General features: G+C 38.3%; 1 protein-coding gene across 3 annotated transcripts in view; it reads right to left on the bottom strand.

Annotated features, from left to right (window-relative positions):
* The window catches only part of ACSL3 (acyl-CoA synthetase long-chain family member 3), a 52,050-nt gene that overhangs the window by 20,031 nt on the left and 5,582 nt on the right, over positions 1–26,437 (bottom strand). For 2 of the 3 annotated variants that reach the window (XR_001876095.1, XM_017822392.1), the window contains exons 2-4: positions 17,079–17,182; positions 12,143–12,564; positions 5,117–5,294 (exon numbers count right to left, since the gene is read on the bottom strand). Coding sequence is in view for 2 of the 3 variants with exons in the window: in XM_017822392.1 (XP_017677881.1) it covers positions 5,117–5,294; positions 12,143–12,535 (571 nt within the window). In the remaining variant the exon portion in view is untranslated. The remainder of the gene's footprint in view (positions 1–5,116; positions 5,295–12,142; positions 12,565–17,078; positions 17,183–26,437) is intronic. The other variant, XM_017822393.1, reaches the window with a different exon arrangement.

Below are 26,437 nucleotides of genomic sequence, written 5' to 3'. Positions count from 1 at the left end.
AAAGGCGGGACAATTTTGTACTTAAAAAAATTCCGACCACATGGATTTAAATGCAGCATGATTTTCAGTTACTCCCGGAACGAATAAAGAACTACCATTGTCTATATGACTGTTTACTATATTTCAAGCTCTAATTAGGGGTTCCAAAACCACATCACCCTATGCAATTCTCCTAGATCTTACCAACTGAAAAGAAGCAAATGTTCTCAGTTTAACCATTGTGTAGCAGTCCTCTTGCACACAGGAAAGAAACAGCTTTCACTCGTGTGACTTCTCTTTTCAGAATTCACATACTCTGTTACTAATCTTTTACAATTGACTACTAATAAATTATTACAACATAGCAAAATGTGTCATGAGCAGATGAACTCTCACACTCTGTAATAAATCCACGGCTATCCTACTCGCCCATCTATTTGAAACATCATGTCAGAAAGGTTTAATCATCACCATCATTAGAAATTAAACTGAAATCATGAGAATCATACAGAACAGCAAAGAAAATATTTTAAGAATTGACTATAAGAAACACCGTTTCTTCTATTTAAGGACAGTTCATTAGTAATAAATGCGTTAAAAAATTATTTCCTATTAACAACTTTTAAGAACATTTTATTTCCTGTCACTTTAACGGGAACTGAATGAGAACAGAAGAGACTGGTGAAGAAAAAGGCAGTTCAAAAAGAAAGAGAGGTATTGGTCTCAAAAAAATCATAATTTCCTATTTTCCAAGCAGAACACAAAACATGGGTATCTCAAAGAAGTTATAAGGTCAGTCAACACAACCAATAGTTACAACATCCATACTGGAAGTTTTGTCCCATCAGGTATCTGAATCACTTTTGTATTTTAGACTGTATTTAGCTGAATATTTAAACAACATAATTATGAAAACAAGACACCCTACTGTATGTTAGGACTGTAACTCTACTATGCTCACTGCAGCAAGGATAAAAAAATTAAAAGTTCTGTTGTATTTTAAGATTTGAAATCCAAGGAGTTACTAACCCAGCACAGCATACCAAGGAAGAACTCAAAAGCAGTTTTCTTACACAGAAAAGTAAATAGTTGACCTCTACTTATTTTTTCCTTGTTAAAACAGTCCATCATAGTTCAGAACTGTTGCAGGGCAAATGCACATGCACTGTGTTTTCTTTAATTTGGTGGGAGCAAAGTCCAGAAGAGTGCCTCTACTAGTTCCCACGAGCTCTCTCTACTTACTGCAGTGACCCCTGTTATATAAACATCTCACAGAAATTCAGCTTCCCTGAGCCAACAAGCAGAACCGACACACCGCCCAGAAGGAAAAGGATCATCTCTGAAATAACCATGTATGTAGTTACTCATCTGCAAATAAGTACATTAAGACACTTAGAGCTATATGACAGAGCCAAACAGAGAAACCATTTATATGATGGTGCACTTATGTCATGGAGAGAATAAAATTGAGCAATGACTCCGATCTCTGAAATTCTCACTTCTCCACACTGGCACCCAAAACTTTTTCAGGCAAATGTGAAAGTTTTTGTAATTTTTTTTTCTCTCCTTGTTCTCTTGAAAACATATCAAGAAGAGATTATCTCGTGTTCACCTTTACACATGCAGTAGTACAAGTGAGCCTTTGTTATCTGACCTTCTGCTAGGAATGCTGCTCTAAAAGTCTAAAAAGAGAAACCCCAACACTACTAAATTTGCCAGCTCATATACAAGGACAAAGCCTTGCCCTAAAGAAACAAATTAACTACTGCAATTTATTTTAATGTAACTCAAATGTTAAACTGAGTATTTCAACATCCATCATACATCAAAAATAAAAAGCAAAATACACATTTAAAGGCTTCAACCAAATAAATTCTGACAAGACCACTTCTGCTCAAGCTTTAGGAAGGTATGATTGAAAAATAAAACCTAAAGTCTCCTATTTTGTTATTTGGTTATACATTTGGGTGTTCTATCTGCCTACACTGGTGAAGAGCTGTTCACATAGATGGAGAGGAGGTACTCTGGAAGAAAATCTGTTTTCATGTTATACTACTTTTCCCATTTTTGAACTAGCAGTCCCACTTTACCTCCTCAAATACAAGACTTAGCCTCAAACAATTCACATTTAAAAACAAGCAAGTAGTTCTAATCATAAAATTGCTTGCTTGTGCAAGTAATCCAAAACAAAAATTACTTTCCCCATTTTAATTCTGTAGTGCAAAAGGCATTCTCTCCAACAGAATGTATGAAACAGATGAACCTGCTCTCTTGGCATCAGTTCTGGGCCCACACCATCAGATTTCATACACTTCACGTTCAGAAAGAATGTCACAATGCTACCAGAGCAGTTAACTGTAAAACAAAAAATACTAAGTCATTTAGCAATGTCTTGCCACACTACTACTTCAAGACCATCTGAATTTTCTAATTCATTCAGCAAACTGACCGTGGATACTGCACAACACTCTCATCCTCTGCCAACACACAAGTCAGCCAAGTTCATATCAAACGACGCACAGTTCAGATGCCGAATACCACGTCAGACAGTGTGCTGGAGCACGTTGCAACGAGGGGATTTAAAACATTAATCCAACAAAACCAAAAACATATGCATTCCATTCTGCTCACAACATCCATCCCCATCTCAGATTTCACCCCCCCCTCAAATTACGAAATCTTCCTAGGATTTCTAAGTGTACTTCACTACCAAAGGGAAAAAATGATACAAGCCTTTGAATTTTATTTATTTACAAGACTTTGAATGTTATATTTATTACACAAGCCTATTAATTTTAAGCTCTTGAATTTTATTGAATTTATTCAAAGGCTTTTATACAAGCCTTTGAATTTATATAGTCACCAGGAATCTGACAGATCCCAAAAGTGATAAAAGGGAACTGGCATGGTGTATTATGAGATGTGTAATTTAAAAGCAACAAAGGCATCTTATCTGAGAATAGCCTGTGCAGGTCTCTGCTCTGACAGACAGGCCAGCAGCATTTACTCACTGAAAAAAGAATCAAAAACATCACCAAAATTAGGTTGGAAGGCACCTAGGAAGATCACCTGCACACACCATTCACTATGGCCAGTCTGGTTTTTACACATCTCCAAGGATGGAGATCTCACAACTATTCTAGGTTCCTGTTCTGATACTGAACCACCCTCACAATGAAGAGGTTTGCCCTAATACCTAATCAAGTTTTCCTGCCATTCAACTAGTACCTGTCACCTCCAGTCTCATCAAAACACACCTTTGAGCAGAGTCTGGCTTCACCTCCTCTGAATGTTCCCACTGGATAGTTCTAGATGGCAACCAGATCTGAACTCACTCATCTTAATGCTGAACAGATCCTGATCTATCAGCCTCTCCTCAAAGGTCACGTTCTCCAGCCCCTTCAGCCTCTTGGCAGCCCTCCACTGGACTTGCTCCAGTATGTCAATGTCTTTTTTCCTATAAGGAAGTCCTAAAGCATACACAGTACTCCAGATGTGGTTTTACCAGTGTTCAAAAGCAGAAGAAGGATCATTTCCCTGGACACTAAGTGCTACACTCATGCTACCACCACCCAGGATGCTGCTGGCCTCCACTGCAAGAAAGCACTGAGAAATCTGATTGACCCATCGCCCACCAGAACCCTCAGGTACTTCTCTGCCAAGCTGCTCTTTCCAACTGTCCCCCAGCCTATACTGGTACATGAGGTATTCCAGCACACACAGAGAAAATTTTAAGTGTCTCCACCAAACTCCATGAGGTTCCAGACAACATGCTTTTCAGCTGACAGGCTCCTCTCTACATCAGCCCTGTCCTTGACTGTCCAGAGCCCTGTCTTCCTCTCTACATCAGCTCTGTCCTTGACTGTACTGGCTGCTGCTCACAACATGCTGTGACCTCCTGTGTTTGCATTCTGTCCCATCATCCAGGTCTTCAATAAAGAAATTAAACAGTATTGAAGTCAATATCAACCCCTGAGGGCTGGCAAGCAACTTTGGCCTACTTATCCAGCTTTTATCTGAATAGTTTGGCTGTACAGGTACTACAGGAGCCCATTGCCAAAGGCCTTGGTGAAGTCACAATACAGGACATCCACTCTTTCCTTATCTGCAGGGTCAGATGTCATATAAGGCAAGCAGGCTGACTTTGAAATGTTATGTGCTAGGGCAGTGCACCTTGTCATCAACTCCACCCTTAAAACTAAGGGAACAACACAGCAAAGGGTACACACAAAATAAGTCTTCACTGCATATCTCGGGTTATGTAAGTGAAAACTGCTATACACTCATCAACATATGATTTCTCAGACTGAAACAGATTCGTGCTCAGAGCAAAGAGAGACCATTGAAGACATAATAATCTTGTTAGGCTTGTTGTGAAAAGCTGAAAAAAGTCTAACTGATAGACATCTTTGGTGTACATAGGTAGCAAATCAGGAATTTCTGCACATGTCGCTTTTACAGCCCATCTCTTATTGAAGGAGGGTAAACAGGGCAGGGAAGAGGCCAAAGCCCCTGAGGAACAGCAGTTTTTAGCGTGCCCTGTGGGACAAGGAGATATGGACCTCTGAGAGCATCACAGAACCCAGCCAGGCTGGGCTTACAGTGAGGTGAATGACAAACTAGAAGCGATGATGAAACAGATATTTAAACAACTACAGCAAATTGAGATTAGCACTCAGTAAATTTCTTGGCAAGAAAAAAAACAGGTCGAACCAAAATCAAACCCAAAAACCTGACAAAATATCCAGTTAAAACAAAACTTACAGGCACAGATGAAGGTTTGACGTCAACTCCTGAAACTGAGTTAATGAATTCATGTGTGATTTTTGTTTGTTTGTTTGTTTTTAGAAACTTGGGAATCTGTACTGATTTGAGATTACAAGAAGATAAACCCCCCATGAATTCATTGAGCAAACTCAAAATCATACTCCATCTGCAAACATGCAGGTTTCTCTACTCACTAACACAAAATGCTATAAAGTGCACAGTCTCTACCTTATGCAGCGTTTTTTAGTTTGCAAATTTTAACGTTCTATACAAAATACATACCAAGTTTTCTTCGTATGTAAAGCAAAGAAAAAGTTTTATTTTCAGACTGTGTTGTAAGATCAAAACTTCAGGGAAGACGTGGACTTACGCTGGTAGTTGCACATAAAGCAGGCCTGTGCTGCAATCATCCACTCAGCTCTGGTCTCACAGAAGATAGCGATGTTAGTCTTTGGCTGCTGACCCAACACTGCTAAGCCATTTCCAAAATTAACAGCTTTAATGTATACATCTTCATAAGAAAGCCAGGTGTACTTGCCAAGGATGACCTAATAAGAATAATAAGTTCATTTTAGAAAGTGAAAATGTTTAACACATGTCCTACTACATCTTCACCCACATGAGTCCACAGATGTCTGAAGTAACATGTGCTTGAATTATAACAGCAGTTTACTCAAGATAATGAATAATACTCTTGCCAAAAGCTACAGGGTCTGTGGAAGTTCCAACACAAATACTGCAATATGTCCACACACGTTACCACCTCAGTTTCTATTTCCACGTGAGGGAAGCACATGATTCCCACAGCGCTCCACAGCTTCAGAAGCCCCCTGAAAGGCTGCATGTGGTTATCTGGCCCACATGCCTTTACTTTTTAAAAAGGTTTGTTTTATGTAAAGGGTGACAAGCACTAGCTGGTACAATTCGTTCTTTATATTTCTTGTATATTTGGGCTACAATTCTCCTATACAAATACGATGCTTAGGCATTCATTAAAACAAAAAAATAAAAAAAAGGTAAACTGGAATCCAGAAAGCAGCATATCCACAGGTCCTCAGTCAGACATTGTGAAATCCCTTTTCCCTTCACTCTGAAACAAACGTCAAGGGGAAGAGTAGCAATAATTTTGCCCTTTTCTTACTGTTAAACAAAAGTGGGACTGAAGACCAGACTGGAAATTACTGGCAAATCTCAGTTCTGAGAAGTCATGTGGAAAATATTAAGCAATCTCACTTTTCCTCTATACGGGAAAGCTGGTGCACAGTAAAACTGGATTTGAATTTACAGGCCATATCACAGATTTCTACATGTGCACTTGCACCTTGCAGTACTATTTTCTTACCGAGTGACAGAATATTTCTTTGAGGATATTCTAGATATTTTCATATCTAGATGTAGTATGAAGATGTTTTACATTGAAATCCAGACTCTAAATCATTATACCTTACCCATCTAGTTATACAAGCACACTGACAATTTTGAAAAACATAATTTAGTCAAGTATTTCAGAAATTTTCCTTAACTAGAAAATATTAGCAATAAATGCAAGTAAACACTAAAAAGCTATAAAAGCAAACTTTTCTTCCTTCTCCATTCTTTTTTTCCCACATTTCACTCATAAACTTGAACTGAATTTCAAACTTGTAGGCTGTTGAATCTAATGATGTTTTGGCATGTAATTACATTTCTAGTGAGTATGTATTTCCACATCCACTTCCTTAATAAAATATATTTAAAAACCTCTCCCAACCTCTAATAAAAACTAAAATTTAGTAGATTTCTTTTATCAAAACGCTTTTCCAAACTGCTGAAGTTACAACAAGGTAACTGAGTTGGCACCTATCAGTCTTGCTGCATATTGCTCACTAATCTACTTGTTTAGCAGGACAAACCTTTCTTTACTCAGGACAGGTACATGTGCAGCTGCTCAGAAATTCCACAAAATGTTTTCATGGGAAAACACCATTTAATGAACTCAAAAAACAGTACTTGCAATATATAGCAATTCTGCCAGAAAATACATATTTCTCACACAACTATCTTCTCAGGTTTTCCTGGGTTAGTTACAGAAACTCATTTTCATTGGCAAACAGGCTGTTTCAGAGCCAAAAACCTTACTGGAGCAGAAAGACCAGGTTGGAAACCTCTACTGTAAGCAGTGAGAGAACCCCAGCAGCACTGCTGCTGCACCAAGAGGTGGGGGCTCACCCCTGGCTGGTGCTCACTGCCACATCCCCCCGATGAGAGGGGGATTTTGGGGATCCTTTCAACTCACCAAGATATTTCTGGTGTGGAAAAGTCCTACTGTTTCCAAGAAAAATATTGCACCTCTTCCCGTCCATACAAATTTCAGTAATTTGGAATTTAAATTCTAATTTGGGACACTTTTCCCCAAAGGCAGTATTTTTGGCACACTTGGAAATTCTTGACAAGCTCATCAGTTGAAAACAATTTACAGCAGTGAACTGGGCAATACCCTTTCCCCCATTATATTCTGCCTACAGCGTGGCCTCAGGAAAACTGTTCATAAATAATTAGGCCAGGAAATACAAGCAGATTCTTGTTACTGTTTCTGGTAAGTTTGCCAAGTCATAACAGGTTTTAGTAATTTCCACTATTCACTAGGTTACTCGTTAAAGTTGGGAAAAAAAAACCATTAAGAGGTCAAAAATGAATCTTATCGAGTAAGACCTGAGATTCCATTTTTTTTCCCTTTTTTAATTCTCTTACATAATTCATCCTCATTACTTAAACAAGTTTGATATGAAGTAGTGAAAGAAGGCCTTATTGGTGCCTTCTTTTCTTAAAAAGGAAAATTCCACAGGAAGGATATTAGGTATAGTTATTTATATATATATAAAAATACATTTCTGAAGAACACTGACATGTGAAAACAGGTAAGATTATTTTCAATGCAGTTATTTTGAGTTTTACTTTCCTACTGCCTTCTATATATTTAAATTTTAATGTTCCTTTCTTCCCCATGCCCACCATTTCTTCTCTATTCACTCTCTACAGGATTTATACTATATACACATTAATGAGTAATATATATTCACATATACATATATAAATATTAACATACTGCCTCTGTCTGTATGTCCCTTTCCTCTGCATTTCGCTATACGCTTCTTTTGCAGGGCACAGAGCAGGTTATGGTCTCTCTCAACCTTCCTTATTTTTTATGTCTCCAAATCCATCTCCCTTCCTGGCCTTTCCCTCAGTAGCTTTTGCTAATATTTTCCAGTGCACAGCTCAGGAAAGACAAGAAACTATTGGAGAGGGTCCAGTGGAGGCTACAAAGATGATCTGGTGTCTGGAACATCTCTCTTATAAGGAGAGACTGTGGGAGCTGGGCCTGTTCAGTCCAGAGAAAAGACTGAGGGGATCTCATTAATGCACAGAAATATCTCAAAGGCAGGTGCCAAGAGGATGGTGCCAGACTCTTTTCAGTGGTGCCCAGTGACAGGATGAGGAAGACCATCTCAACATGAGGAATAACTTCTTTACACTGAGGGTGGCAGATCACTGGAACAGGCTGCCCAGGGAGGTCGTGGAGTCTCCCTCTCCGGAGACATTCCAAACCCACTTGGGCGTGTTCCTGTGTCACCTGCTCCAGGTGACCCTGCCTTGGCAGGGAGGTTGGACTAGAGGATCCCCAGAGATACCTTCCAACCCTAACAATTCTGTGCCTCAGTTTCTGCTGTAAACAGCTGTTAAGACTGACATTAAGTGCCATAATCCTTTTTAAACGTTCACACACATTTAACTTCACAACTTTCAGAACTTGCTTTTGCTTGGTAACTACTTACATGTGTAGAAAAAGCAACTGTCTAAGAGTTGGCAAAAGGGGCCAAAAAGTGGAGATTATTGAGCATTCACTAAACAGCCCCACAAACCTCAGCAGTGCCCAGCAGGGAACGCAGCTCTGGGGCTTCACCTGGAAACACGACATTCCATAGGAAAACGCTGCCCTCTAGTGCTCCAGATTTTAAACTGCAGGATGAGTTACCGATGTAATGCACCATAAAGTACTAGGAAGTATCAGGACTATATTAATATTTGGAACTCCAGAAAAGTGTAGACACTAAACACACAGTTAACATTTCTTCTACCTGGATTTTAGGGAGATATTAAAATTTTTTACTACGAAGGTGTCATAAAATATTCTCCATAAAGCTGCTGGCACAAGTACAGTCATTAAACTACCTGACTTTAATTACCTTTGAAGGTCTTGCTAAAAGTACCTTATAAGGCTTAAAGAACCTTGACTACTCTTTGGAAGCAAGTAATCATTAATTAAATATATTTTCTTGTAGAAAGCATATTATAAATAATACAAACGAGATTATTTGAAATATCTACTTTTGGCCTTTTTCAAATGAAAACATGGATTGCAGCTGAACACTTCTGAAAAAAACCCACTCTAAAATATTACTTACATAGCACCATATGGTTTTCAACATCATAAACTACTCTTTTACTGCTCAGTGACTTGGCATGCAAGAACCTTCCTGTACCTTCACAATAAGTTTCAGTATCAACAATAATGAGTAAAGTTCTGAATTATCAAGCGCTTTCCCACGTGCTTGCTCTTTCACCTAAATCTCTCAGGCTTCAGATGCATCACCTTCCCCTCTCGAAATTGTGTTTTCTTTTCCTCACTATGTCTTATTTATTATGTTTCCATTAATTCTGTTCTTGGTTACAAACCCTTTTTAAAACAGAACGAGACAAACAACTGATCTCCAAAACAAACAAACATTCCCCTCAAAAAATAAACCACCAAAAGAACACAAACACAGAGAGCAAAATCCACATACCAATGTAGATAAAAGCAAGCACCTGACAATATAACTAAGATGGCATAAAACCATCAGCCATCAGAATAAAGCTCATCTTTTGGGCATCATAAAATTTAAGCTCTGCTTAAATTAATTATTTTTTCAATTACTTATGTCTTAATCTTTGAGGTATTTTTATCCTGACTTAAATACATATTTTATGAAATTATTATTAGGTATGGTCTCCAACAATGAGATTGGAGAAGGAAATTGGAGAAGTAAACTACAGAAGGAAGCAGAAAAACTAACCACATATGAAATATTGTAAAATGCAACAAAGTGAGCAAGTATTTATATTTTATTCACATCCATGAGTTTCTGCTACTTTGGCAACCGCACAGGAATAAATATTTTTGTAACAATATCACATCACAAAAATTAAAGAAATTACACATTATCTGGGATATCTCAGAATAAATTAATGCCATATCTGATTTTAAAGATGTTAATAAGCTTTAAACAATTTCAGCTACAAGTGTGAGCACACTTAGATCTCTGAAGAATCACAAGTTAAATATTTTACTTTTTTGAGATGTATATTTACCCCATTAATGAATCATTGATTAGGCTAATCTAGCCCACTGCAATTTGCTGAGGGACACATCTAACAGGTATTGCAACTCAGCCAGACCCATGATCCAGATCTACTCCTGACTTGCAGATGACCCCAGAAACACGCATCAATCACTCCAATCACTGTGTTCAATCATGAAAAAGGAAAAGTAATTAACAAGTTTCGCAGCTTCTGTAAAGTATAGAAATTATATGCATTATACCTAAGAATGAAACTTGTCATGCACCTTTTTGAAGAGCTGCACCAAGCAAATCTCAGCAAGTTGCCTTTGCTAAAGGAATCCAGGCAATAAAATGGTGCATGATATGAAGGACAGAAATCAAAGGAAAAGAACCCTGACATTTAGAATCAACAAGGTATCTTGTGAAATGGTCCAATTTTCCTCTATTGCTAAAATATGCTATGAGGTATTAAGAAACACTGTATTCCTTAATGGAAAAAAAATTAAAAGTAGATTTGTGTGATAATGCCACAATTTGGAACAAAGTAACAAGAGGGCAAGTGTGGCAATCGACCATAATGAACTGTTGTGTCAAGCTTAGACACAATTACCTAACTTGGGTAATTTCTAAGTCTAAATACCTAGAAACAAGTAATTTAAGTAGATCAACACAAACATTCTTCAGCTTTCCAATATTCAGAACACGTTGCTTGCATAATGGAAAAGGCTAAAACTCCTAAGTTCTTAAGTCTTACATTACCAATTGCAATTAAAAAACAGGGCACATATCACGGGCAGCCAAAATTCTGATTTGTGCTCAGAAGCCTTTCTTTGTACAACTTTGTACAACATGAACTTTCTGTTTCTTTATAGGGTAATGAGGCAGCAAAATGTGCATCAAGAAAGATTACATGTAACCATTCATCCCAGCATTTCCTTCATACTAAAAAAACTAACTCCATAGCTGAGAGGAAGTTTCTCTAACAATTAAAGCTTCTACAAAGATTTAACAGAACTGAACTTAGCCATATATTGTGATATTAACCAAATTCTATTGTCAACATACTTCTCCATCAGAATTAAAAATAGCAGTATTTAAGGGATTTTATTTTTATTTTATTTAAGGAATATTACTTTTTATTATATGAAGAGATAATTTTTTTCATCTTCAGGGAAACTAATCTTAGCTAAAAATTATCTTTATATTATGGATTTTAACAACTTCTAATACAGAAATGCAGACCTTTAATACACTGCACAGAGATGCACAGACACATATATCCTGTTACAATGTCCTGCCTTGCTTCTTCAGACAAAAGTGCATTTTTAAATGCCTCTGAACAAACACAAAGCAGCAAATGACAATACAGACTTGAACATTAAACACTATAAAAAAAAAATCTGTCCCTTGAAACAGAGTTCATACTGCAATCACATCTCACACACACACCTGGATCACATATTAGCAGAGAAGTCATTCACCTTAAAGGAGACAAAGAAAAAAAAGACAAAAAAAGACTCTTCCAATAAAATCTGCGAAATCCTTTCCCAAAAAAACTTCATTTAAGTCTTGAATTTTCTGTAGAACAGTAAATCTTTAAGTTATAACTGAGTTTACTGGAATGGCACATCTGAGCATAGGCATCTAGTAATTTTTCAATATTTATCTGATTATAGTTCAGAATAATACAAAGGGAGACTTCTTCTAATTCACCTAAAAAGCAACCTTTAAAGCTACTTTAATCATCAGCTGAATATTAAAAACAAATACTTAAAACATATTTGTGCTTTTTCTTTGGATGAAACCATAAAAAAAGGATATCTACTCAAGAATGCAAAAAGAAGGTTTAGATTTGTTTTAAATGCCAAGTAATGAGAGATCGGGAATTCGATAATTTAACTCTTTTCAAAACTATTCAATCTAAGTAGAGAAACTTATTTTTTGCCCAGCTTTGTTTTACAGGACTAGAAGTGCTGCACAAGAAAGTAAACACATTCTGACAAAAATTCTTAAAGGCAGACTGCAGAAAGACCTACCTTTTTAAAAACTTTTCCCGATGGCTGGATTTCATCTTCCTCTTTCAGGATTTCACGTGTTCCCAAGAGTTTTTTGTCCTTAAATTTAGTCTTCGCATATTTAAAAACTTTGTCAAGTGTATCACACCCAGGATATAAAACTGAAGCTAAGCAATGTAGGCTGTTAACAGATCTGTAAGCACCCCCAGCCTTGTTATTCACAGGTCTGGCTTTAACCTGCTTGGCTTTTTCTATAGCCTGCTTTGATCCCGAAAGTATGTACCATGGAATGTATGTTACAAGGGTGTACATCAAAATTATAAAGTTTATCAACTGTAAAAGAACAGGGTTGATGTTATGCTTCAACTTCATTTTGGCTGCTTGTGAAGGTTCCAAGAAAGAGTTTGGAAACATGAATCAACTACACAGGGATCCAAAGAGATCTGAAAAGAGAAAAGGAAAGGTAAGTGGTAAACTATCACCATTGGCAGGGGGTTATTTTCAAACATAATATTACAATCCATATCCCAGTAGGTCTTTTTATGCAGAAATTATACTACAAGTCTTAATCCATAATACAAATGAAACAAGACATTGATACATGAGGAAAAACTTTTCCATTCCCATTTAGCAGACTGTGATAGAATGACATGTGAATGGGATGCATTTCTCTGAAAATGTTATGTGATTACACAGTTTAAAAGACTCTCTCCAACCACATCAGCATACCTACATGTGTATTTTCATTAGCCATCTTTACATGACTGTAAATCAGCCTCCAAACAAGCCCTAAGAACACAAGCAATGCCACTGCTCTCTGCACATGGGAACCCCAGCCACTGAGGATGTGATTAGACACACTGGGACACTTACATAAGAGAAGGAAGGCCCTGTATGTGACAGAACTTTGCTGGTTCTTTTATTCCTAGAGACTTCCAATCGGTCCCACGACTTCAGTCTCAGAACCAGTAGGCAATGGGCACACTTGTTATATCAATACACATGACAACGAGTTAACTTATATTTGGTAAATACTGGAAAATAGCTTAGAAATACCCCCAAATTCCTAAACACCAGCACTATGAAGAGACGTGTAACTTTTCACAGGGTCCCTAATGATGACAGGATATTCACTTTGACTTTTTCAAAAACATCATTTATCATATCCAATGACCACAGTGATGATACTACTTTCCAATGTACTCTATTGTTGAGTCAAGAAATGGTGCCATCTATCTAAAAGATTAAAAAAACCCAAATCAACAAAACCATTTAAAACCTTATGGAAAACTGGGACACTTGCCAAAATGGCTGAGGATGAATTTATGCAACAGCGAATGAGACACCAGTTATTAAAATCAGTGTTTTGCACATAAAACAAAATGAACTGCAAAGGCATTTCACTCAGGTAACTTTTCAAGGGTATGGATAGAACTTATTAATACCATAAATCAAGCAGCTAATAATGATATATACATAAGGTGCAGAGCTTTTGATAATACTAAATTAAGCAAACTTTCATTTGTAAGATATATTATTCTTTACTGATGTCTTACGCTCATTGACTCTTTGCCCACTAACTCTCCAAAAACCCTAAAGAAAAGAAATTTGAGTTGAAGAAGTAATGTTTAAGTCATGTAAGATCCTTCAGCAGTAATGAAAAGAAACCTTGCTTCATTAGTCTTAGATCTGTAGGTCCTTTTGGGGAACAGATCAACCCAACACCCTTCCTTTGTAGCATGAGATTAATTCCACCTTTCCCTAAAATATACAATTTCTTAAAACTCCAAGCAAAAATATTTCACCATCTTCCCTAACAAGCTGCTGTAACCTCATTGTTAACATTGTCTCATTACAGGCAGTTTGAAGGAAGCAAGCAACATCAAAGTCTGCAGAGCACCCACAGATGCACACCCAAACCATAGCAGCTCTTCACAGTAGGGACTTACTGCAACAAGCAGCAGGGGGGAAAAAGGGATTTAAAAAAAAGGAAGTGTATATATTTTAATTTTCAGATCAAAGGCAAAAAGCAATGATAAATTAAAAAAAAACAAACTTAAATAGGCTAAAGGGCAAACTCAGTAATCATTTGAATAGACTTATGTTCTTAGTCGGTCACCGAAGGATACTTAAGGAAAATAATCATGAGCCAGCCAATAAGCTACTGCTACCCAGAAAAACTGTGCTGTTGTTGATAGCAACATAGAACAAGATGTTTTAAAGCTAATCCAAAGTTCACACAGCAAAAGTTTACCCATTTTTCAAAAACTGTACGTTGCCCTATAATTTTGTCTGGCCCAGTTCAGAAGGGGCACATCTTTTTTCTCCTTATAAAGCTGGAGAATTCTCTGCCTACAAAGCAGAAAGAGAATATAACCAAACACTGTTATAAACAAAAACCTAAAGCAACTCATTTAATACCTTCAGGAAAACTTTTCTCCAAAGAAATTCCTTGTCTGACAGTCAAGCCTGTCTAAAAATATTCTAAGTTTCATATCTTTCCTTGGTTAGAGAGACACTGAGCCCTTCTGGAATAGCAGCCTGTCATTTGATTTTGCAGTTATCCTAACAGCTTTATTCCTGCCTCAGAAGGAGACAGGAACCTTTTTCACCGTTTCTAAAATAACCACATCAAGGTCTCATGTCAAGCTCTCTCTTCTGGCTTACCCAAGGCCTTGCACATAACCCCCAAACCTGGAAATGTTGGCTTTGAATTGCAAACATAAATTGTGCTAGGCCCACCCGTTAATAAAAGGTTGCATTGCAAGAAAGGGTCTAAGGAACACCACAACAGGACAGACTTGAGGGAAATGTTTTGAAATGTCACCCTGGCTCAGAAAAGTAAGCACCCAGCTCTAGAACTCTGCTCTAATGTACATCTTTTAACCTGAGTAAATTGCTAATTATTTCAGCTCCTCCTTCAGAAAAGTGAGGCTATCACAAGTCATTTATTGCAAACAATTTCTTTTAAAAATTAACACTCGCAAAAGTTTTTTCATTTAAAATGCAGGTTTTTTGAGATTAAAAACTATCTTTTGCACATGCAGTTTCTTGCCTTAAAGGCCACGTAAGACTCCATTTTTCTTCCTTCAAAGTCTTATAATTAGGAGATAGCAACCTTTAGGAAGAGAGCATTCCCGTGCCAGTGTTGACAATTTGGCAATGGATTTCAGACTATGATATCTGCAGAGCATCTACACTTGTAACTAATTGTAATTACTGTTGTAATTGGAAGTTGGAAAAGTGCAGTCCCTTTCTGAACAAGAAAGAAAAATATAATAGTCTCATCAGAAGGATAAGCTCCAGTATCTTTGTAGGGTGATTGTTCCAAGGAGACCTGAGCCATGACACAAAGGAAGTTCCTTGGTGGCAATGAAAAGGCTCCACCTCTTTCCTTGTATAACTGAAGAACAGAAGATGCATTTTAATTCATCATTTTGTTTATTTGTTTGATATGTTGTTAAGCAGAAAAATACCAGGTAAGAAAGAGAGATCAGTTTAAAATACCTTCATCCCCAACAGATTTATCATTGCCATTCCCAGCAGAAGAACACTGAAGTCAGCTAAATGGATCACTAAGCATGCAATAAAAAATTCATTTTGATGACAACATCGAAGCAAAACTCCACCCTAATGTGAGACTGGAGTTCTAGCTGTAAGACAATTATATTTTACTGCAAGCAAAACCAATGCAGTTGAACTTGACAGTGGTTTGTTTTGTTTGGGTTGGGTTTTTTTATTTAAAAGGTCATTTAATCTCAAAAAACCCCTCCATTTTTAATGACAATTTAAAAGAAAAAGATTATTTCCATTAAGATACAGAGAAAAATGCAAAAGCAAACACTTGTAACAACTGCTATTTCAAACCTTTACTGTATGGTATTCTAAAAACTCAAAATGAAAATACATTATAAATAATCAATTTGCAGAACTAACATGAAAATTAAAAGTTTTAGTAAATTTTCAGGGGTTTATCAGATTTGAAAGGCTTAAAAGAGATGCACTGTTGACTGTTTAACATTCTGCCCTTAAAAAAAGCACCATCAAACAACAACAAAAAAAACCTCTGAAAGGTTTAGTGAAATACTATACAGGGCTTTACAATTTCATTTAAGTACAATTTGTTGTCACCTTATTAATTTTGGAAGTATATGACTGCTTTTGACCATAAAAAGAGGGTAAGTAAACCCAACATTTTCAGCCAGGGAATGGAAAGCGGAGGACATGAGTCTAAGCAGTTTTTGCAAGTATTAGACTATGACCCAGTGAGAAAATCCACTGCCTTTACAATGCATAAGTTTTGTTCTTAGGTAGCTCCTGCTGACAAATAAAATCACTGACAAATAAAAATACCTGGCATGTGGTAATATTCTAACTAAGTGGTTCAGTCTGCAGATTAGCTGTAAACACTCAGGTGCTTACAGAACATGCATCCATCCCGGTTTCACACAGTCCTGCTGGGGTTTTCGAAAAATCAGTGCTCAAACCCTGAGTAGTGACGCAGGAAAAGTTGGGAGGTTAAATCCTGGAGGGAAGAGCTGCTAACTTATGCAAGAATACAACCTATAGCAAACCTGTGCAAGCAAATGATTCCACAATAGCTGTTTGGTTACATGGAACTCTGTTTCATGAAGCTGTCACCAAACGGGAAAGAGCAAGACTACAAGTTAAAAATGTACACACTTTTTTCAAGAGCAAATTGACAAGCAGCAATCAGCACACTCATGAATGAGTCTGGAGAAGTAAACCACCTCTTTTCAGGACTGATCCTACTTAATACATAATCAGTGATTTGGCCTGATATACTACTTATACTAATACTGTTATACCCTTTAGTTTTAGAAGCAAACTTATGTTAGATGAGAAAAAAAAAATCCTTAAAGGAATGTGTTTACTAATTGGCCTGCTTATAACAATTACACTACAATAAAAGCATGAATTAACAATAAAAAGAAACCTTATGCAACTTCTCATGGTGGCAGGTACAGGTACAACAGGCGATACAAGATGTTCCCGTCTCAGTTTACTCAACAGGAGCTGTCACAGGCAACTGCATGAAATCTAAAAATGGAAAATCCCCATTAAATATGGCAATTATAAAACATATCCTCCATTCTTTCACTTTTATTATGTAATAAATAAAGCCTTTTCCTCATCTGATACTGCACTGTATCACCTCAGAGAGTGCAGACCCACTACCTCCAAGTTAAGTAAAGCCAACAAGCCAACTTTAACACAACCATGGCTCAGACTCAAGTCCTGTACAATCAGGGTGGCTGGAAGCGCATTAGTTAAACTCAGTAGCTCATGGTACTTGCCTCCCTGACAAATTCTAATTCCCCAGTGGCTTTCAGTGTACACTGGTTCTACCATTAGGGGTAAAAAAAAAAAAACAACCCAAAACAAACGTGCCTATCTTTGTTTATCTGTCTACACAGAGAACACATTTCAGCCTGAGTAACAAATATTCCTGAACACTTTATAAAAAGACTAAATAAAGTACTAATCATTGCATTTATTGACTTTGCTCTACTATACAAAGTTTTATTTATTGCCCTTTGCAAAAGGAAGCCTTGACCTGTGCCAGCAATTCACATCTAAAATACGCAGCAAATGTAAACATTTTGTACCTATTACCTTTGTGCAAACATTATTATTTACACAGCTATTCAGTTCATACAGATATAACATTTTCCAGTTTCAGTGAATGTACTACTTGCTGCTTGAGGTGAACACCAATGCGTTCAGTGCCTCATTCGACTTCCCTGATTTCACACATACTAATTAAACAAAACCAAGTCTATGCTTCACAAACAAATTCCCTGGACTAAGAAGCAAGGTAGAGCCTGAGGTGATGAACGGTGCACAGAAGAATCCTAAACATGGACCCATCTAAGCAGAAGATCTCTTTTGCAATATGGATTTAAGACAGTTATATCTGAAAACAGATGTTCCTCACAGCTACAGCAGAAGTGTCTTCACACATTTCTTGAAACTGAGAGGATGGAAATCCCAACAAGCCCAACTGAATGGTGGAAATGGATGCCTTGGATCCCTGGAGAGGAGCTGGTGCTCAGTATATCTTCCCAAATTTGAAGCTACAGCAGAGTGAGCACAAGGACACACCTCAGCTCCCCAACTAACCCCCCATTGCTTCCTCAAGCCTCTCCTCCCACCACCTCCTGTATCCCCAGAGAGCTGCTGCCCTGGACTGCTCACAGGACCCAGTTCCCTCCAGGCCATCCTGGCAGCCCCCTCTCTTACATGTCGTGTGGGTTCCACACAAGCACACATACTGTCCTTGTTCCCTGCTTGCTGATTTTTCAGCCTCTCCGTCCCTCCATGTCACCCTTTTCCAGGCTGCTGCCTGGGTCTCAGTATCACTTCTAGCACAAGGGAGACCTTCCACATGCTTCTCAAACATCCACAAAACCCTTCACCAGGCAGACTTGAAACCCTGTTACAAAACGGACTGCCTCTCCGGAGTCAAGCTGGGAACACTGGGACAGATCCATGGCTCTGTCCCAAAGGACATCTGCTTTCAACAGGGTGCTCAGCAAAGCAGTGCTCACAATACCAAGCACTCACTGGAAACAAACCCAGCGGGACCTTCCTTGACAGCTCCACATCACCACACAGGGCTTGTCTGTAGCCTCTGCTACAGAAAGATCTAGAACAGGATTGCATGGCTGTAACAGACTGACCCACACTCAAAGGTTTTTTTGACACTTTTTCAAGCAGGCAGACACAAAGAAATTATTCCCACATCAACTCCAGCCCCTGATTTCTCACTCCCAGTCCTGAACAAGAAATAACCTGTCTCTCCCTGGACTCTGCCCTCCCTGCTCTACATGCACACTGTGAACTGCTGTTAGCTTACACACATTTGGTGGGAGACCAAAATTACTACTGATTACATGATTACTCTTCTCTCAAAAGGAGGCAGATCTTCTGGACATGGGGAGAATAACTACTCTCTGCAAGCATATCTAGGGTAATTCTGAGCTACCTTATTCAGATCACCTGTAGCCTCCAGCTCTGACCCATCTCTTTCACAACACTGGGTGAATTCTCAGGCTCTTTAAAAGCTTCCCATCACTCTTCTGTGGAACACAAACAGGCACTGGCAGATTGCTGGAGCCACCTCAGCACTCCTGCTCCCACAACTCGCCCCCCAAAAGGCACCAGCATAACCAAATCCACAACTTAACTCTCTTCTGTGCACGAGTGTGTTTCTGAAAAGCACAAGAAGGCACACACAGACCATCAGGAGAGGGACAGCATGACCTGGAACGAGCCAGTTTCCAAGGTAAGAGCTTAGCAAACCGCTGGGGCAGCAAAGGCTGGCCACAGCCAACTGCACAGCCTGAGGGTGTGATTTCAGTTTGGCTCAAGCAGGTTTAACTGGGCTGCTAATAAAAACAGACTGTTCATCTCTAAAGTGTAATTCAGCTCTTTCCCTCCATTGTACCAACACACAAGTGCCTATGTGGCTAGGAATGAGTCAGATTAGCTTGCTGATCCAGTTTAAACCCTCTCCTTCTCAGGGCAGAACAGTGGATTTTCCTTTGTATCAACACTGGTACTTACTCGAGCCTAGGGTGAGTCACTCCAGCCACCTAAATCAACAGAAAATTAGCACTACAAAAGAAGTTATTCTTCTGTTATCTCAAACTGAGTAACCATGAATAGGAGTTAATGCCAAAGCAAAACTGGAGGAGGAGAGGGAAGGAGACTGGCAATCGCACTGCAAATCAAACCACAGAAGACCAGAGATCAGCACAGACCGACAGCAGAACGCCTTGTGACTCGTCAGTAGTGCACTGTGGGATCAGAGAAGAGCTGTGGACTGGAGGATTAACTTGATGCTCTCCCTACTAATGATCTCTCTACTTACTTTTTCTGGAGCTCACCGTTGGGAGTTGCAACTAGTACAAACCTAAATACCTTTAAATTCTGGATGTAGGCTAATAAACATTCCTATAAAGACAGACGGGTTGAATTTATGTTCTTCACGTGCAAATGTTTGTAAAATGATACTCCTGTTTCCTTAGGAGGCAGCCAGAAGGCATGTTGTTAGGATAAAATTGTTATGTAATTGTTAAACACCAAGATACTATAACAGTAGGAATAACATGAACCAAACAAGTCCTTTACTCTAGAGAGATACTTTCTACTCTTTTAGCTAAATTTTGAGACAAAAAGTTTTATTATCTAGGAAAGGGGTTTTTTTCCTCTTAGTAGGCTCGTTTACTTTGGGGGGGGGAAAATCACACCTAGTGGCAGCAGACAACAGGAGGCAAATGTGGTAACAAAGAACTAAAGTAGGCTGAAGGAGCTGACATTTCTTGAAGGTAAAGACCTGCACTTTCTCTCAAATGGATCCTTTGTATATCCAGTTATTTTTAAAAAGGTAATGGTAAGCGGGTATTAAAAACTATTTGACATCAATCTCTTCTACATACTTCCAACCCCTTCTGTATGAAATATCACTACATGGTGCAGGACAGCAAGAGGCTCAGGTTTGTACATCTATCCTCTGCTTTCTAACAAAACAAAGACAGTAATATTTCTGAGAACCTAAAAGCTAAAGTGAAATCACAAAGCAGACAAACAGCTTTATTTTTCAAAAAAAGCCCCTACAGGACCTTCAGTGCACAGTCTGACTGCACAGGCTACAAATTTAAGTTTAAACCTTTGTTACAGGTGAAAAATAAAACTAAATCAAAATGAGTTCAGCACTGATGAGCTCCAGGAGCAACACTTAAAACAGGCACTTCTAAAGTTACCTTCACCCACAACACAAATACCCATTCAATAAAATCAACTGAAAATGAAAACCGCATTGCAACCCTGCATCTTAGATTTTTTTCTATTCAAAACATTTAAAAACTTATTTTCCTTGAGTAATTTTTTTACCTTATACAAGACAGTTGAAATATTTAATGGATTGACAAGTACATCTTCTATTAATAAGAACAATAAAAGCCAGCTCTAAGGTAATAACTGTCGTCAGCAAACCTGAAAGCACTTCCCAAGATGAAAACAGTGTGCTAAAAACATTTACTCAAAGTCATGGAACAAAGTAATGGCTATGCCAGAACACTGTCCCGTGCTGCTACATCTTTTATCTCCTTCTCCTCCCACTACACACTACTGCTTCATGGCAAACAAGTGTCTTGCTTGTTTCAGACACTTTATCAGATACTGTCAATATGCTGCTTCCACTCCTTTTTATAAGAAGGTCTTAGAGCATATAAGAGATGTATTCAATGCCAAACTAAATTCAATGTTTATACGTTTGTGTCAGAGAAACAAAGAAATTAATGGTTAAAGTACCTTACTACTGGAGAAGACCTCAGAGGAACTTTGGTATCTACAAATCAACCGGCAGAGAGAGAAAATCCCACCAATTTCCCTGGCATACTGCTAGATTTTTAAACCACAGATACAAATTATACTTAAATAAGAACACTAATACCACTGTATATACAGTATGAAAAAAAATCTGCATAAAAATAAGCCAGAAGCTTCACTGTTATTCCCAGCCTTTGGCTACTGAAGAAGGGGAGTAACTGCCTACTTATCACTGCCAGTTTATCACTCCCCAAATTCCTACCATCACTTTCCACTCGTTTAAGTCAATCCTCCTAAGTACTTCCACTGGGAGGCAGACTCTGCTTTCCATCTGAATCGAAGGGACTGGCCAGAATGGTTTATATGCTATTTTCTACTACAAAACAGCCTAAGATCACTTCTCCAATTTCTGGGAAATCTGAAATGCTAAGGCATAAACAATTCTGGTTTGTTTGTTTCTTAGAAAACAAAACAAAAATAGATATTCTGATGCCATACATTCAATGTGGTTTGTGCTGTATCCTAGTCATGTATTTGTCAGATCAGAACAAAAATATCTAACACAACAACCCCACAAATTTTTAGCAGTGAGGCTGCTTCTGGGTTTTTTTCTCCAGCAGAAGCTATACATGCATAAAAGTGTTCTTATTTAGATTGAGTTCATATGCAGTGTCACAGTAAAAATTACCCATCACCAGGTGGTCAGGTCCAAAATCTGGTAAGCATGTGTATTTATATTTTCTTTGCCTTCTTTCTGTAACATTTCTTCTCTGTTTGATGTGCTTTTGTTAGGGATAACTGTTGTCCCTAACACGGGCTCCTTACCTGGCGTGCAGACTCAATTCATACACCAAGATGAAGTATTTTATTTGTTTAGTCTAGTTCGTGCAAAGTAGGGAGGTTGGTGTAACCCACAAAGTCAGTCAAACTGTACACTTCAACATTTAAACAAAGGCATCATTGGTTTTCATTGGTTACAAATTACATAGCTTTTTCAATAATTAGTACTCAAACCCTTATTTGCTAATTGTATCTCTTGCTTCTTGAGCTAATTAGTCTGCATACGCAGCTCTTCCCTCCATTTGAGTCAAGAGTCTGTTCTGAGTAGTTGGTCAATGGGTCGGTGGTCGTGATCTCCCCTGCCATAATTACCTTTCCCTGAGCTCCTGCTCAGTCCTGCTCACTTCACTCCTAGTGGCTCTTGTCCAAACAGCCCATTCATCTTGGGATTGTGCTCCCCTTTCCTGAAAGCAGAACATGAGCCAAGCCTACAAGTCTCTACAAGTTTCACAATGCAGTTGCTTAATTGTAACTGCCTACCTGTAACTACTGATTAACATCAAAACCCGGCAGTTTGGTTCAAATCTTGACAGACTAGATACCACAACCTTAAACCAGAAGCTCTTAAAGAATAAGCAGCAGATGAATACACTCGGGCAACAAAGCAAATCTGAGAGAACAAAATGGAGATCGAGACCTCACCAGAAAAAAAGTAAAAATTCCACGTCTTTAGAGGAGATCTTCACAAGGAAAACAATCAATCAGATGAACAATATGTGCAACAGGAATTTTATATCTCAAAGGAAAAAAGATATCCACAGCATGACCAAAGCTATCAAGGTGATAAAGTGGGATGTTTCACCATTTAGTTTGAAAGGCCAAGTTGCTGACATTTTCAATACACTTTTCTTTTGAAGGATGAATAGATTTTCAGGTTTTGATTCCTTGGGGTTTTGGTGAGGGTTTTCTGGTTTTGGCGGGGTTTTTTTGGTTGGTTTTGTGATTTTGTGGGGATTTTTTTTGTCTTTGTTTTGGTTTTTTTGCTTTTTTGGGGTTTTGTTTGTTTTAGATTGGGTTTGTTTTTGTAATCCTTTTTTTTTTTTGTTATTGTTATTTTTTTAAACATCATCATTGTGTCCAGTCATCTACAGGGATTTACTACCAAAAAAAATTTAATGAAAAAGTTCCCACAAGAATATCTGCTTTTCTCACACCCCACTTTCCACTGTGGTGACTGAAACTCCAGAACAGGAGCAACTCCTCTCCTCTGGCCTGCAATGGAAGTCACGAATCCTTCAGAAAGGACCACTACCTTTTTAAGGAAAGACTACTGCTCCCAAGCCCACATGCATGCTTCAGACTTACCTAATGTTCAGTCTCAAAATAATGAAGAGTTCCCCCTGAAGCCACACAGAAAGACCAAGAGGAATGCAATTTATAAAAATCACAGCCCCAGGAAGTGTTGCCTCAAGCCAGCACTCCCCGGGAGTTTCGTACTTCGCAGACTGAACTCTCTGCCAGACATATTGAAAGCAGTACTTCACTCCAGCAACCATGTAAATGCAGAAAATAACTTGTAGAGCCTTTTCTGAGCACAAATAGAAAGAGAGAAATGAAATTCACTCATTCAAAGTTTTGGGAATGTGCAATTTTCACTTTTGGTAATAAATCTATTCTCAAAAACATAGTTGTCTGTTTCTTAGACAGCTTACAGGAGTGTCTGTGAAACCCCATCTCTTAAACACCCAGGTTTACAGATAAACCAGCTTAGGGGTCAGGCGTAGTTAACAGAAATACTTTGCTTAAGAGTAGTTGTATTTGAACATAAACCCCAACTGTACTGCAATGGCCAAAAACTGCCTCTCCCCTAATATTTTTCAGAACTTAATGCTAAAAAATACTTGGCTTACGTAACTCCAGATTTCAAAAAGACTCACACTAAACTGATTTATAAGACACTAGGAATGCTGCAAAATCTGTAAAAATAGGACTTCAACAAACATTTCCTATGGATACAAACATGCCACTATAAACGCCAAGTTGCCAAAAGGAACATCACCTGGAAGCCACAGCAAAACAGTTCCCCAGTTAAGCACTTGATGAAGGCTGGGGAAGGCTACCACAGAAGCAGGTTTCAGCTGTTAATGTTTCAGCCTCATTCCTCCATGTATTTATGGGCAGACAGTGCTTTTTACACTCAACAAGTGGGAGGTGACCAATGGGAAGTCACACAAATCGTTGAGCTACAGAAAAACTAGCAGGATGTTTCACTGCAAACCACTTTACAAGGTTTTTATTTCTCTTGGCTGCTCTAAAATTCTAGGGACAGTGGGGAATACAATATTAGAAAAGAAAGAAATGGCCAAGGAAAAAGAAAACATTTCAAATTCAGTGTTTTCCTAAAGAGCTACTTGATTGAGGTTTAATATTAATACTGCTTGGGGAAAAATTACTCCTTTGTTCAAAATCCAGCACTAGAATTTACTTAAGCATGGCATAAAGAAGTCTACTCTGCTCATTTGAGTCATCATTCTGTTTTCTAGCCTTAGAAGTAACAGTGTCAGGACAACCTCTCTCCTCCATCGCACTGGAAAAAATATCCTTTTCTCTCCTTTCATTATTCTCTCTTTCATAAGTAAAGCAAGGCAGGATCACTTATGAACATGCTCAACAATTGCATAACACAAAACAAACATGAAACAAGATCTCATTAAATTAGAGGCCATTTTATTCCGTGTGAAGAAGCCTTACAGAAGTGTGGTTCTCAGCCCCAAGTCCTTACGTGCCCTTAAAACTTCCAGGTGTTGGAAATCAGAGGACAATATCCAGTACCCACAGGTATGGACTGGATGGGACGAAGGTGAGGAACAAACTAAGTCTGCACAGGAGATAATTCAAGTCAGTAGTTCAGAATCAGCAGACAAACATTGCATAGGTAGGCGGAGGTTTTGGTAGAAGGGAAGCCTGTTTTTCTATTCAGGGAAAACAAACACACCCTTATACTCGTTATATAAACACGACCAAAACTGAGTTACCTGGCCGGGTAGAGCCTTCACTGCTAAGTTTCAAGAACACTGACCTTTTTAAAAAAGAGAAGTGCCATAGTACCAACAGCATTTGTAGGAATTTTGTGAATATTCTTGGGCAAAATTATTTTGTCTGTGTTACACAGATGTTCATATTAGATTAATACAAGCTGACAAGTTGAAAGTCCAGAATAGACTATTACCTATTTTTGAAAGAATATAAATATTTCATGTGTTTCATGAGCCTCCAACATTTTAAACACCAAGAGAAATACATCTTGCCTTGAAAAAAATCTCCAAAAAAGTCATGAAATATTAAGCTAATGATATAATTAAAATACATGCAGTTTCAACCACTGTACTCAAACTCTTAGATGTATACACATCGACAGATGCACAAAAAGAAGTCAGGTTAGTACATCTCTCAGTTCTTTCACACCCTGGACCTGGCCACAACTGCATTTGTGAATGCATAACACAGGATTTGGGCAGAAGGTTTTTTTTTTTCTTAACTAAAACTTATTTTTCTGGTCAATGGCAGATTTTTTTTAATGTCTATTTTAGTTAGCATTCCTAATCAAAAACCCTCACACCCACTAACAGCCCTGGCTTGGTGGCTGACACACCAGCTCACACCCCTGCTGCACCTATTGGGAAGTGGACTTGTACCTTGTTCTTTAAAGTACTGGACGTTACCAGGTTAAGCTATTTGTGCAGCTTGCAAAAGAAGTACATAAAAATCTCCATAAGCATCTTCTCCCTCAAGGAGGGGTAAAAAATAAAATCTTCACAGTTTTCAGCACTGCTGAACTGGAAAATATTTTCTAAGCATCTCAAAGCTGTCCATTAGGAAAATCATTTCTCTATTTACAGTTTCCCTAGAACAATACAGGGCAGCAGTACTTCATCAAGACAATCAAAGTGCAGCAATAAAAGCCTGGAAAGTTCTGTCAGCACAGCTTGATGAGCCATTTGTGGACTTTCTGCTGTGGAACAGACCATACCCAGTTTGCCACACAGACTCCCTGCCCCAGCATTACTAAGACCACTGTCTCCCCCCTATGCCTGCTGCCTTACCTCTCTCCTCTTCAGCACTCACAAACATACAAATCCTTACAAAATCTGCAGACATAAAAAGCAGATGCATCTCTCC

The sequence above is a fragment of the Lepidothrix coronata genome, unplaced genomic scaffold, assembly GCF_001604755.1.
Source record: "Lepidothrix coronata isolate B3197 unplaced genomic scaffold, Lepidothrix_coronata-1.0 Scaffold97, whole genome shotgun sequence".
In the NCBI taxonomy this organism is placed as follows: Eukaryota; Metazoa; Chordata; class Aves; order Passeriformes; family Pipridae; genus Lepidothrix; species Lepidothrix coronata.
The sequence above is the reverse complement of the archived record's forward strand: the minus strand, read 5'-3'. Positions and strand labels throughout refer to the sequence as shown.